This window comes from Rana temporaria, chromosome 1, assembly GCF_905171775.1.
Source record: "Rana temporaria chromosome 1, aRanTem1.1, whole genome shotgun sequence".
NCBI classification, from domain to species: domain Eukaryota; kingdom Metazoa; phylum Chordata; class Amphibia; order Anura; family Ranidae; genus Rana; species Rana temporaria.
Genome location: NC_053489.1, coordinates 294,820,935 through 294,836,202, shown reverse-complemented (window position 1 = coordinate 294,836,202; position 15,268 = coordinate 294,820,935). Strand labels below are relative to the sequence as shown.

Below are 15,268 nucleotides of genomic sequence, written 5' to 3'. Positions count from 1 at the left end.
GACATCAGCTTTGTTTGAGGTTTACTCCATAGTGTCTAACAGTGGGGCCACTGTTGGACAGGTTAATCACTGATTATTAGTAAAAATAAAAATGCCATTAAAATAACCCAAAGTTTGTAGACGCCATAACTTTTGCGCAAACCAATCAATTCACGCTAAATTGTTTTTTATTTACGAAGAAAGATTTTTTTTTACATATATTTAATGGATATGTTTTACAGCAGAAAGTTAAGACAGCCCTGACCTACAGGTTTAGGGAAATATCCTGTTTGTGTAGGGTCATTTTTCATAACCCTCTCCAAAAAGCAGACTTCATAGTACAGCTCACATTGCAGCTGGACTGACAGCAGTGTTTTACTACTGGGTGCTGTGTGAAGTCACTGACCTAAATCAAGTATGCAGATCAATGTATGTTCTAACCGCTGTTGCTTCACTTGCTACATGCTTGTTCTAGGACTGGAGACAGGCAGAAAACTATATTTTCAGAACCAGGTCAGGAATGTAAGGCCCACATATTTCTCTCGGTTTATAATCGCACTCGTTACACTCCTGCCATTCTCAATACAGCCGATCGGCTATTCCATCGCTGCCTTCTCGCACCTGTCCTAGCAATGCCAAGGTGAGAGCTGCCAAAACAAGCCGGCCTCAGCCAATCAGCTTTCTCCTCTCACCTAGCTGCCGCGGGTAAATGACGTACTGTGATTGGCAGGCGGCGCCCAAGCTCTTTATTGGCTGTGAGCAGCGCGGAGGGCGGGGCAAGGGAGACAGCAGGGAAGTGTTTAGCTCCTCACCTCAGTGCTTCCGGTACACCGGATTGTTCTGTGTGTGGCGGCGCTGTACCGGCTCCGGTGGCTTGGCTGCCCGTAGGAATGAGTCAGTGCGGGACGGAAGCGGATGTTTCAGCTGTTCCGCTATGGCTGAGGTGCCGGGAGCGGCGCTGTCACCTTTAGAGAATGGCGAAGAGATGGCGGTGGGGCAGACGCCCGGCACCGGGACTGCTGAGGAGGTCAGCAGCTCGGCGTGTGAGGAAGGCGACACCGAGCCGGTTCCCGGGAGTCCGAGAACAGCCGGGCGGGCGAAGGAGGAGGAGGAGGCGGGCACCATGTCTCTCCTCAAGATAGAAGAGAAGTTCTTCTCGGGCCAGTACCGCGCTATAGACCAATTTGTCACTGACTTCAGGAGCATGCTGGAGGGCTGCTACCGGCTCTACGGCGCCGACCATTGGCTGTCCAAGCAAGCCCAGAAACTTGAGCTAGTGCTGGAGCAGAAGCTGGCACTGCTGCCCAGGTGAGTCTGCTCTCATAGACAACACATGGAAGCCTGACAGCTGTGCTACCTGACCAGAGAGGGGTTCTTCTTATACTGACACCTGTTATGGATCTATGAGTAGTACCAGTCATCTACTTCTCACATAGACTCACAGCTGTGCAACCTGACTGGGGAGGGGTTCTTATACTGACACCTGTGATAGATCTGAGTAGTACCACTCATACTTCTCACAGCTGTGCAACCTGACTGGGGAGGGGTTCCTATACTGATACCTGTGATAGATCTTAGTAGTACCACTCATACTTCTTACAGCTGTGCAACCTGACTGGGGAGGGGTTCCTATACTGATACCTGTGATAGATCTTAGTAGTACCACTCATACTTCTTACAGCTGTGCAACCTGACTGGGGAGGGGTTCTTATACTGACACCTGTGATAGATCTGAGTAGTACCACTCATATACATCTTACAGCTGTGCAACCTGACTGGGGAGGGGTTCCAATACTGATACCTGTGATAGATCTTAGTAGTACCACTCATACTTCTTACAGCTGTGCAACCTGACTGGGGAGGGGTTCTTATACTGACACCTGTGATAGATCTGAGTAGTACCACTCGTATACTTCTCACAGCTGTGCAACCTGACTGGGGAGGGGTTCTTATACTGACACCTGTGATAGATCTGAGTAGTACCACTCATACTTCTCACAGCTGTGCAACCTGACTGGGGAGGGGTTCTTATACTGACACCTGTGATAGATCTGAGTAGTACCACTCATACTTCTCACAGCTGTGCAACCTGACTGGGGAGGGGTTCCTATACTGATACCTGTGATGGATCTGAGTAGTACCACTCATATACATCTTACAGCTGTGCAACCTGACTGGGGAGGGGTTCCAATACTGACACCTGTGATAGATCTGAGTAGTACCACTCATATACATCTTACAGCTGTGCAACCTGACTGGGGAGGGGTTCCAATACTGATACCTGTGATAGATCTGAGTAGTACCACTCATATAAATCTTACAGCTGTGCAACCTGACTGGGGAGGGGTTCCAATACTGATACCTGTGATAGATCTGAGTAGTACCACTCATATAAATCTTACAGCTGTGCAACCTGACTGGGGAGGGGTTCCAATACTGATACCTGTGATAGATCTGAGTAGTACCACTCGTATACTTCTTATAGCTGTGCAACCTGACTGGGGAGGGGTTCTTATACTGACACCTGTGATAAATCTGAGTTGTACCAGTCATCTCCTACACCTACCTACTTTTTTTTTTTTTTTTTTTTTTTTTCAGTTTAAAATTTATTGAAGAGCAGTACAGTACACGTTATTGCCGCCAGCACATTTTGGGGCCAGTATTAAATACGTACAATGCTTGTCAAAGTATTCATGTCAGATAAACAACTATCTTTAGAGGGAAAAAAAAAAAAAACCCAGGTCACCCACCCACTTCGTATGCTAACAATTACATAAAAGCAGGTATCCCCTATAAGTGCACTTAATTCTATTGCCAGTCCCGACACCCCCTATGGGCACAAACTGTGTCGGGGACAGGCTAATTCGATAAATTCAGGAGATACATTCTTAAATACAGAACTCATCTCGCGGCTCCAGAATAACAGAAACCTCCAGAGTCGGTCGAGAGCTCTAAAGTGAGGAGATTAATACTAGGATCTAGTAGTTCTTTCCTCCTCGGAGAATCCTAACGATACCTACCGAGGCATACAGAAGCTCCTGTGGTCCTAGAGCTGTATGAGCATCAAGTTCTAGCTAAAGCAGACCGAGGTACAGTGACTGCTATCAAACGTTGTATTAGTGAGAACAACAGAAATAAATAATATATAAAAAAAAAAAAAGATAGCCTAAAGATATAGGAGCAGAAAAAGAGAAAAGGAGAAGAAAGAAGGATATTGCCAGCTACAGACTGTAAACAACTGTAGAATTCGCCTAAGGTTCCAGCGTGAGGGATATACCAATATGTCTAGCCCAGGGCTCCCAAATCGCCTCAAATAGATTAGTAGTGTTTAGAATTGAGCTAATCATTTTCTATTGGTTCATGATCCAAGATATTTTCCTCTTGGCCGCCGAGACAGATACCGTAGGTTGTTTCCATGCCCCAGCTAAAGTAGTTTTTGCCCCTAAGAGCATAAAATCAATCCGTTTTTGAGTAATTTTGGGGGCTTGTGGGATGCGGACACCAAGCAACGCTATCTGAGGGGACTTCACCACCGGAAAGCCCGTTACTTTTCTGAGTAGGTGAAAGATTTTATTCCAAAATCCTCTAATTTTTGGACACTCCCACCAAATATGTAGCATGGAGCCCTGGGCTTGACATTCCCTAAAACATAGCGGTGAGGCGGTCGGGAACATCGCCGCCACCCTACTAGGTACCAGATACCATCGCATTATAACTTTCAGATAAGCTTCTATTAGAGAAATGTTAACAAGTCCTTTGAAAGCTCTCGTTCCTACCTTGTGCCATTCCTCCAGGTCCCAGGTCTCTTGTAGATCTCTTTCCCAAGCCTCCATGTACGAGAATTTGGACGTTGGTTCCGATAAGGATGTGTATATTATAGATATGCCTCCCCTTTGCTCCGCCTTTTGGCTACACCATTGCTCGTAGCGAGTGAAGATCGGGGGAGAGGACTTGTTTTTCCAGAGCGATGATACAAAGTGATAAATTTGGGAATATCGTATTTTCTCAGAGTCCGGTAATTTCAACCTCTCCACACAGTGTTTCAACGAGAGCGGACCAGAGACAGAGGAAAAAGTCCCCGATTCTGTAAATCCCCTTGTCTATCCACCATTGAAATTCTTTGGCATCCATTCCCGGGACAAACTGGGGGTTATGAAAGATTTGTGCCAGTGGGCGAACATTTGATATTAAGGAAGGAAGATGCCTCAATTCGTCCCATAGTCTAAAGGATTGTGACAGTGCAGGTGACATTATTGCAGGCCTGGACTTCTGGGAACACCACATCAGTTCCTCTAAGGCCTAGTACACACGAGAGGATTTATCCGCGGATACGGTCCAGCGGACCGTTTCCGCGGATAAATCCTCTCGAGGATTTCAGCGGATTTGAATCCGATGGAGTGTACTCGCCATAGGATCGAAATCTGCGCCGAAATCCCCTCGCGATGACGTGTCGCGCCGTCGCCGCGATGATGACGAGCGCGACGCTGTCATATAAGGAATTCCACGCATGCGTCGAATCATTACGACGCATGCGGGGGATCCCTTCGGACGGATTGATCCGGTGAGTCTGTACAGACCAGCGGATCAATCCGTTGGGATCAATTCAAGCGGATAGATTTGTAGACATGTCTACAAATTTTTATCTGCTGGAATCGTGAAATTCCTGCGGATAAATATCCGCAGGAATGTACACCCCATAGAATCTATCCGCTGAAACTGATCCGCTGAGATTTTTCAGCGGATGGATTCTATGGTGTGTACGGGGCCTAAGGAGTGATTAGGAACTGCCTGTCTCTCTATCTCAATCCAATCAGGCTTCTCAAGTGTTGAGTACACCCTGGATAATTGTGCTAGTCTAGCTGCTTGGTAGTATTTGATCAGGTGCGGGAGACCAAGTCCTCCTTTTGTCTTTGGGCCGTATAGAACATTTTGTGCTAATCTATATATCCCTTACCTCCCCACATAAATTTAAGTATTTTACCCTGAAAAGACCTGATTTGATCTCTCTTAATCGCTATCGGAAGGGATCTAAACAAGTAAAGTAATCTAGGTAATAGTGTCATTTTTACAGAGTTGATTTTGCCCACCCAGGAAATTTTATGTTGTGCCCACGTCTGGAGGTCAGCTTCTAGTTTGCGAAACATGGGGGGAAAATTAACTTGGTAAAGGTGTTCAAATTTAGGAGTTAGGTTTACACCTAGGTATCGAATAGAAGTATCTGCCCAATTAAATTCATAAAGGGATTTCAACCGATCAACAATTGTACTTTGAATTGAGACGTTTAATGCTTGGGATTTGCCCATGTTAACCCTCAAACCAGATACATTTCCAAAGGAGTTAAGTATCTTGCAAATGTTTGGAAGCGAGGTTATTGGGGAGGTGACAAATAAAAGGAGATCGTCTGCAAATAAAGCGCATTTGTGCACTTGTTGCCCACATTGTACCCCCTTAATATTGTGATCCGTTCTGATGGCAATGGCAAGCGTCTCAATCGCTATGGCGAAAATCAATGGGGATAGTGGGCAACCTTGCCTAGTGCCCCTGGCAATCTCAATCGGGTCTGAATAGTAACCCTGTAGTTTGATCCTCGCATTTGGTGCAGAGTATAGTGAGCGCAGTAAACCCCCAGTGCTTCAGGACAGAAAAAAGGTATGGCCAAGAAAGAGAGTCAAAGGCCTTCTGGAGATCCAATGACAGGAGAAACCCCTCCTGGGAGACGCCCCCATCCCAGCCCGACTGAAGGATCGAGATGATATCAACCGCTCGCCTGACTTGGTCCGGACCCTGCCTACCTGGTATAAAACCAACCTGGTCTTTATGAATGTAATGATTAATAAAATCATTTATCCTATTGGCTAAAATTTTGGTGAGTATTTTTAGATCATTGTTGATCAATCATATGGGCCTATAGTTTTCCACCTGTTCAGGATCCTTATCTGGTTTGGGGATAACAGAAATAAAGGCCTCATTCAAATGAGGATGCATAGCTTCCCCCTTCCGTTTGGAATTAAAAAAAAATTGTAAGCCGGGGGGCAAGGGTATCTGCAAAAGTTTTGTAGTATGGCGCCGAGAAACCATCCGGTCCCGGCGCTGAACCCCCTTCAAGTTTTTAATTACCTCTAGGGTTTCCTCCGTTGAGATCGGAGCCTCCATAAGGTCCACATGGGTCTCATGGAGGTTAGGAAGTGGCAGCTGGTCTAGGAAGGACGTAATGTCAGACCCTTCGGCACCGTTGGTTGCCTGGTACAAAGTAGAGTAGAAGGTTTGGAATTCATGAAGTATACGTTTAGGATTAAGAGTTACAGACCCATCCTAAATTCTAATCTTTGGGAGTGTAAATGTGCGGAATCTCGGTGAGAGCTTAGTGGCTAACATCGTGCTCAATTTATCTTTATGCTGGTAGAATCTTGCGCCACTCCAGCCCATTGATTTTTCGGCCTTTACCGTGAGGGCTAGATTCAATGCCACGAGGGCCGCATCCAGCTGAGAAATAGTGACCTTTGTCTGATCTTTTTTATGTTTTTTACATAAGGCCGTAAACTCATTTTCAAGTTTTTCTACCTCTGCGGCTTTGTCTTTTTTAAATTTGGAAGCAACCTGAATAAGCTTTCCTCGGATCGTAGCTTTGTGTGCAGCCCATAGCATCTCAGCCGAGATTCCATCAACATCATTCAAACTGAAGTATTCATTCAAAGCCCTATCGATTTCTGTGACTATGTAAGGGACATTCAATAAATTTTCATTGAGCTTCCAATGAGGCAAGTCTGCTATGGCTAGTTGTCCCTGTAAGGATAATATGACCATCGAGTGATCTGACAGTGCCGTATCTTTTATATAAGCTTTACTAACTAGAGGGATATGTCTGGAGGAAATAAATATGTGATCGATTCTAGAGTAGGATCGATGTGGATTTGAGAAGTGGGTGTAATCCCTTTTTGTAGGATTGATTTCCCTCCAAATATCTACAAGACCCTGTTGAAATATCAACTTTGCTATCCGGGAGCTGGCTCTAGAGGGGCGGGTTAGCTGTGATGAAAGTGGTCTGGACTTGTCCAAACTCTGATCAAACGCAACATTGGAGTCACCCCCAAATACTACCGTCCCCTCCAGGAGTGGCACCAGAACATCAAACATAGCTTGAAAGAAATTAGCCTGGCCTTTATTGGGGGCATAATATGAGAGAAATGACATTAATTGTTCATCTACTACTCCTTTGACCAAAATATATCTGCCCTCCGGGTCTTGTACGTACGAAAATAGATTTAAATCTACACGTTTTTGCAAATAGAACTGCTACCCCTCTCGTTTTATCCTCGGCGTTTGCTAGAAAAAATTGGGGATAATGAGCATGAATGAACGCGGGGGAGTAACTGATAGGTAAACGGGTCTCCTGTAAAAGAACAACCGCCATTTTTTGGGAATGATAGGATTGAAGCATCTTCCTTCTCTTAACAGGTGAATTCAGGCCCTGTACATTATGGGAGACAACTCTAAGTGAGGGGGATGGCGGAGAGTTATGAGGCATGATCATAGAATGAGCGGGAACATGTGTATGCATTATCACTTACTTCAGAGGACGAGAGGTACGATGAATGGAGGCACGACCTATGAACGAGATCTGGACCTGGAGCGAAGCACACGAAATACTGTCTGTAGTCTGGCAATCAAAGAAAAAAGGTTAGAAAGGAATAAAAAGAGAAAAGGAACAGAAAAATATATGTCAAAATAGCTTAATCTATGCCAGCGACAATGGGAGAGCAAAAATTCTGACCCACTATCGCCAAATACTAAACCAATGTAGCCCCTATCAAGGGCTACAAGACCAGCTCCCGATCGCTGAAAATCCACAGCCGAGAGTTAGACGGAGGCGCAAGGCAGCCGCCTCAGCCACAGCCATCCTTGTTGTCAAGGAAAAAGTAACGTAGTTATCAATGAATCATATCATTAAGAAAAAACTGTAACAATCTATAATAAATAGATCACGGTCAGCCGTAACACTCAAAAAAACAAAAAAAGAAGTAATGAGCCTTTTCTGTGTTGAAAAATGCAAATGGAGCGGGAGGAAACATAGACAGTCAATGGTCCACGATCTGATACTGTTCCCTTTTTCCTATCCTACTTCTCCCTCCGCCCTCTTCTTCCCTCCACCTCTACCTTCTCTGCAAGGAAATAAATAAAAATAAGAATCTGAAGTGATATTTTTGGATTAAACCGTAGCAGAGGGTGGGCAAAAGTAAATGGTCCCCGAAGCATATTTTGGGGTTTTGTTCAGAGTCCCGAAAGAACCTTGATTGTAGCCTCTCATATCAAGTTTATAGAAATAGTAACATCAACTGGCTCAACCTCCCTTAAAGAAACAGGGGCAAAAACAGGGTGCTGTGAAGACATTCCTGCAGGTATAAACAATGTAGGTAGAGATAAATAACATTGAAGTTCATCGTTGTAAGGATCCCCATACACGGAGAAGGGATGCAGACGGACATCACCTCAGGGAATTCTCCTGGGTGAATGGAAAAGAGAAAAATCAGTCACTTTTCAGAGGTCAGGTAGTTACTGGATCCTTAGTGCGTCTGCTTTTATTCATTTGCCGTGTAGAAGAGAGTGGACTAGTCGGTGTGGGACGTTTGGAAGATCCCGCTTGCAGATTGGATGTGTCTATCGCCAGATCCTGCTTTATGAACTTTAGGGCTAGCAAGATTTTTTCTCCCTCAGAGTGTGGTGAATGAATAGGTTTTTCCCTTGTAAGCAAATTTTAGAGCAAAGGGGAATGCCCACTAGTATTTGATTTCCTTTTGTGCTAAGACCGTTAACAAGGGTTTAAGGGCTCTGCGCCTTTGAATAGTCATAGGGGAGATATCTGCGAATATTTGGATGTCATGTCCCTGGAACACAATCCGAGATTGTCTTGAAATCTTCATGATTTCCTCTTTAACTGCATAATAGTGCGGTTTTACTATTATATCTCTGGGAGAACCATCTCTCCTGAGGGGACCCAGCGATCTGTGTGCTCTGTCCAGCTCTAGTTTGTAAGGGGTAATGGAGGGGATCAGGACTTTAATCAGCTCCTGGACCGCCTTGGGGGTGTCCTGAATGGTCTCTGGGATACCCCTGACCCTAAAATTATCCCTTCTTGAACGGTTTCCGAGGTCATCAATACGGTTTAGAGCGATATCTAGTTGTTCCTGCAGAACATGGATGTGATCAGTATTTTGGTTGGCCCTGGAAACAGTAATGTCCAGCTTATTTTCAATAATTTCCATTCTTGAGCCCAGAATTTGAAAGTCAGAGCGGATGTCATTTGTAATTCTAATTGCTGTTTGAGCAAGACCCCTCTCCAATAATTCTGAAAATTTCAAGAAAAGTTCTCCTGCATTCTGGGGTATAGCATGTTCTAGGCTGCCTGAGGGGATAATGGCTTCTGGGTGTACCAGTGCTGTTCCCAGAGGAGGGAAAGCATAGTGAGGTAATGGGCTCTCAGAGAGAGATTCTGTGGAGGCAGAAGCTGGAGGTATGAGGCAAATAGTGCCAGCATTAGCTTGAGGGGGGAAAGGCCCGGGTATCAGGAATGAGAACTTGCCTTCCTTCTGTGTATCCCTCTGTCAGCGAGTCCTGCTTCTGAGGCGTGGCCGCCATGTTGGATTCGGCCTGCTCGTTTTCAGCGGCGAATTGTGGTGTTAGGCCCCTCCGGACCGCGCCGCTATACATATCTCCGATGCCCGGGTGTTCCCCGAGCGGTACTCCCTCCAGGTGAGTGCTCAGCTGCCGCGAGTCTGGTTCTATGGCTGCCGGATGGCTGAGGTGGTGCGGAGCTCCAAGCTTACGCGGCCATCTTGGACGCTGCCGCGCATGCGCCCCACCTACCTACTTCTTACACATGCTGGGCAGCCTGACTGCGAAAGGGGGGGTTCTTATACTAACACCTGTGATAGATCTATGAGTAGTACCAGTCATCTACTTCTCACAGCTCTTCAACCTGACTGGGGATGACCGCTATACTGTGTACAGCTCATAAATGGGCAGCACCACTTCTCTACTTCTTGACCAGGGAGGGGTTCTTATACTGACACCTGTGATAGATCCATGAGTAGTACCAGTCATTTCCTACCTACTTCTTACATACACATGCTGGGCAGCCTGACTGGGGAAGACGGCTTATTATACTGTGTACATCTCATCAATGATATTAGCACCACTCATTTACTTCTCACATACACTCACAGCTGTGCAACCTGACCAGGGAGAAGTTCTTATAGTGACACCTGCAATAGCGCTATGAATAGTACCAGTCATCTCCTACACACCTCTGACATACACATGCTGGGCAACCTGACCAGGGTGGAAGGCTATACTGTGTACATCTCATCAATGGGCAGCCTCACTCATCTACTTCTCACAGCTGTGCAACCTGACCAGGAAGGAGTTCTTATACTGACACCTGCAAAATCTCTGAGTAGTACCAGTTATCTCCTACACCAGGGATATGCAATTAGTGGACCTCCAGCTGTTGCAGAACTACAAGTCCCATGAGGCATAGCAAGACTGACAGCCACAAGCATAACACCCAGAGGCAGAGGCATGATGGGACTTGTAGTTTTGAAACAGCTGGAGGTCCGCTAATTGCATATCCCTGTCCTACACCTACCTACTTCTCACATACACATGCTTGGCAGCCTGACCGGGAAGGAGTTCTTATACTGACACCTGCTATACACGAGAGCTGCACGATTCTGGCTAAAATAAGAATCACAATTTGTTTTGGTTAGAAGATGGATCACGATTCTCTCACGATTCTTGCGGCGTAACGTCTTTCACATTAAAAAATAAAATAAAAAAATTGGGCTAACTTTAATGTTTATTTTTTTTATTTTTTATTTTTTTTTCATTGAAGTGAATTTTTTTCCCCCAAAAAAATTGCATTTGAAAGACCGCTGGGCAAAAAAAAAAAAAAAAAGAGAAAGGAGAAAAAGAAAAAGAAAAAAAGAAAAAATAAACGAGGGGGAGCAAAAAAAAAAAAAAAAAAAAACCCACGGATGATGCGAAGCCACAAGAGAGACGCTATGGGCGGTCGAACCGTGAGCTAGTCTCGCAGCCATATGTGAGCAGAGTCTGACGTGAAAAAAAAAAAAAAAAAGACCGCTGGGCAGATAGTGTGACATAAAATATTGCAGCAATTGCCATTATATTCCCTTGGGTCTCTGCTAAAATATATATATATAATGTTGAGGGGTTCCAAGTAATTTTCTAGCAAAAAAAATATTGATTTTTAACTTTAACAAGTGTCAGAAAAAGATTTAGACTTTAAGTGGTTAAACTTCCTGCATTTACACACATAAATTTGCTCTAAGAAGGAAGTTAGTTACAGTGTTTCATGTTACAAACTTGGCAGACGGATTTTTTTTCTTTACGCACACAGAAGTTTATCCCTTTGATCTAAGAAGGAAGCATTAGTTACAATGTTTCCATTAAAAACTTGGCAGACTGGCAGATATTTTCTTTTGAGTGAGCAGATAGTCTCTCCACTTGTTATATGAAAAAAATCATCAAAGTCTGCATTGGAGATCGTCGGGGGGGGGGGGGGGGGGGGGGGTTGAATCGAAATCATGATTTTTTTAACGATTAATTGTGCAGCTCTACTATACACTGCAAAAAACACACAGCAGGCATTACTGCATTACATCTGCATTACCATAATTATGTTTGATTCAAAACCACAAATGGATACTGCAATGCTTTACTGAGGCTGGGTTCACACTCCGGGTAGGAGGCCACACTTTTGTTTTTAATCCTTGCTGAGAGAGTTCAGCAAGTCCTGATAGGCTGACGAATATAAGAAAGCAGCCTGAGAAATTCATGTATCCTAGAACCTCTTTCCCAGTGATGAAGGGAGGCAGCGAGGTCCTGTATCTGTCAAATTTTATTTACTTTAGCAAACCTTAAAGCGGGGGTTTACCCCCAACGTTTTTTTTAACATTACATTCAGGCGAGTTGTGATAATGACATTAGGCTGTTTTTTTTTTTTTTTTTTTTTTTTTTTTTTTAATCCTTGCCGTACATAACGTTTTATGTACATTTTCACCGCGGCTTCTGGGTATGTAATCTGCGGAACTGAGCGCTCCTAATTGATTGACATGCTTTCGACCGGCGCATACAGCGCGTCGCGAGTTGCCACATCTGGGTGGCATGTCCAGGCTGGATGATGTACCTGTAATTCATCAAAAAACATGTGATATAAAAAAATGCCATTTTATTTTCTAGGATCTCTGCTAAAAAAAATAAATAAGTAATTCTATAGCAAAAAAAAAGGCTGGTTCCTTAACCTCTTCCCCACCGCGCCATAGACAAAAGACGTCTACAGCGCGGTGGAGTTATTCTGGGAGGACGTCCTTCCAGAATCCTTCACTCGCACGCCCCCTGGGGCGCGCTCCCGGAATCGTCTGTGAGCGCCGGGTCTAGAAGACCCGGCGCATCACAGATCGCGGTAAATCGCCGCTGATAGCGGCGGTTTACCATGTGATCGCTCCGTCAAATGATCACTTGTAAACAAACCGGCGTCATGTCATGACGCCGGTTCCTCCCTCTCCTCTCTGTACCGATCGGTACAGTGTGAGAGGAGAGGGGGGAGAGCGGAAGCAGCAGCAGCAGCTGCTGTGGCTGGATCTGTGACAAATGCAGTCACAGATCCAGCCATCCTTCCCTGCGCAATACTCTGCAATAAAATCCATACTCTGCAATACCCCCCATACTCTGCAATAACCCCCCCATACTCTGCAATAACCCCCCCATACTCTGCAATAACCCCCCCCATACTCTGCAATAACCCCCCCCATACTCTGCAATAGCCCCCCCATACTCTGCAATAACCCCCCCCATACACTGCAATAACCCCCCCCATACTCTGCAATACCGCCAATACTCCGCAATACCCGCTAATATGACAGAAACAAGATTATTATTTATTTATTTACAGAATTGTCAGTGTTTTTTCTTTTTTAGCGCAAAAAATTTAAAACCCAGAGGCGATCAAATACCACCAGAAGAAAGCTCTATTTGTGGGGGAAAAGGGACAAAAATTTCAGATGGGCACAATGTTGTATGACTGAGTAATTGTCATTCAAATTGTGAGAGCACCGAAAGCTGAAAATTGGTCTGGTTAGGAAGGGGGTTTAAGTGCCCAGTGGTCAAGAGGTTAAAGGGTCACTAAAGGAAATTTTTTTTTTTTGCTGAAATGATTGTTTACAGGGTATAGAGACATAAAAGTTAACTGATTCCTTTTAAAAATGATTATAAATAGATTAAATTCTATCATATAATGTGCCTCTAGTTTCACTTTCGGTTTTAAACTGGTTTCATGTTTATGTGAAGTAAAGAGACCCACAGAACAAAAACAAACAAATCCAGGGCAGTGTTTTGTTTTTTAAAATGAATCTGATTGGTTCTGATGAGTTTTAGACACACAGCTTAGACCACAGTGAGAAGCTCTCATGAGTTTTTTCATAAGGAGCCAGACAAGCAGGAAGTGTGGAGATCACAGCAGAATTACAGCTACTTCAAAGCAAAAACGAACAATGAGGACATGAAACCAGTACTGCAGTAAGGTAAAGGAAGCTATTTAGCCAAAAATTTTTTTTCCTTTAGTGATCCTTTAAGTGGTTAACGTTTGATTACAAAGGTCACAGCGTAGATCTTTATTATATCAGGATCCAGCAAGGTGCGTAGTAGTAGTAACCCTCCAGTCTGCCTCAGTCATATACTAACAGCTTTATTCCATTAGGCTTACAAGGAACAGCTTCAATAATCATCCAGCAAGGTAAAGCCACCCAAGGAGAAGCTCCCAAAGATAATGCTAAAAAAAAAAAAAAAAAAATGTAGTGCTCACTGCTGAAAACTGATTTATTAAAATTTTAATAAGGCCACTTTTTTGACTTGTCTTGTGACTTGGGACTGCAACGTTGCATGAAAAGTCATACCCCATGATCTCCAATGATTACCTTTCATATCTGTGCAACTTTAAGTCGCAGCGACTTCAAAGTAGTCCCTGCACTACTTTGATCCGACTTTAATGCGACTTGAGGTCTATAAACCTCAAGATTCCCCAGGCATTGCTTCAAGTCATATCAAAATTGCATGACTTTCAGGTCGCACAAGTGTTGGAGGCCTTAAGTGCACTCTCATTTTAAAATAAAACTGCTTTCATGAATTACTGACATGAGGCTTATGAACAACCCTCTCCAGAAGTACAGAGCCAAATAACTATACAGCACTAAAGTCCCTTCAGCTCACACCAATTTACTCCAGAATCACTAAACTCCACCTAAAATGCAGCCTAATGTCATTTTGGGTTTTTGTTCAAAATTATTCCTATGAGAGTACCAATTGTTGCCGACAGCACTCACCCAGTAGATGCAGATAAGGAAGAAAAAGGTCAATCTGTGGCAATGTATCCCCTTTTTTTTAAATCTTCATAATTTCTTTAGTACAAAAAGTTTGGACCCCACAAGGAAAACTGTTTATACATACGATATTTAGCACCAAACTCATCATTGTTTCTTAGTACTGTGTTTTTTTTATTTTTTTTATTTAAACGATTTCAGTTCAGTTTTTCTATTTGCAGTGTTTCTTGGATTTCATTCTAGGTATAAGCAGCAAAAATACCAATGTCTATTTTTTCCCCCTACTTAAAGCAATTAATGAATGTATATATTCCAATCCTTTAGGAACCTTCGAGATAGAACATTGTCAACTGCATCATCTTCAAGTCTTTGTGGAGTGGAGGAAGATAAAGCATCAGAGTATGCATTAACAAGACGGAGATCGTCGGCAAGAAGTTTAGCCAGTGTTAACACGGGTGCAATGGAATCTGTAATGGTGCAGGTTCTAAAGCAAGCTGAGTTTTTAAGGGCAAAAGAAGAAAAAAGGTATAAAATATATCCAGTAATTGGGCAACACATTTTAACTTAATTGCAATCAGATTGTACATGTAGTGCAAGGGCTTGCATGGATATAAATTTAATTTAATTGGGTAGGAAGGGCCTTGCAGGGTTTCTTTTTTGTAAATCTAAATAAGATTGTACAGTCAGGTAATGCCATGCATTCAGATCTTGACCTGTTCTATCAACCGCAATCTTTTTTTACTGTTTATGTAGATCCTCGCACTAAACAGATGTTGGCCAATTTTGTTATCTGACACTGTGAAGCCACCTGTTAATAGTGTTTGGCAAACTACAAACAAAACTCCTTAACCCTATTGATATACTGAATATTAAAGCTGAACTTTAGGCAAAAAAAAAAA

At 43.7% G+C, this 15,268-nt stretch overlaps 1 protein-coding gene across 1 annotated transcript in view; it reads left to right on the top strand.

The window, feature by feature from the left end:
* Positions 1-744: 744 nt before the first annotated feature.
* KIAA2026 (KIAA2026 ortholog) overlaps positions 745-15,268 on the top strand; it is a 73,626-nt gene continuing 59,102 nt past the window's right edge. Inside the window, exons 1-2 of the mRNA XM_040357569.1 lie at positions 745-1,287; positions 14,694-14,894. Of these exons, the coding sequence (XP_040213503.1) occupies positions 914-1,287; positions 14,694-14,894 (575 nt within the window). The 5' untranslated portion in view covers positions 745-913. The remainder of the gene's footprint in view (positions 1,288-14,693; positions 14,895-15,268) is intronic.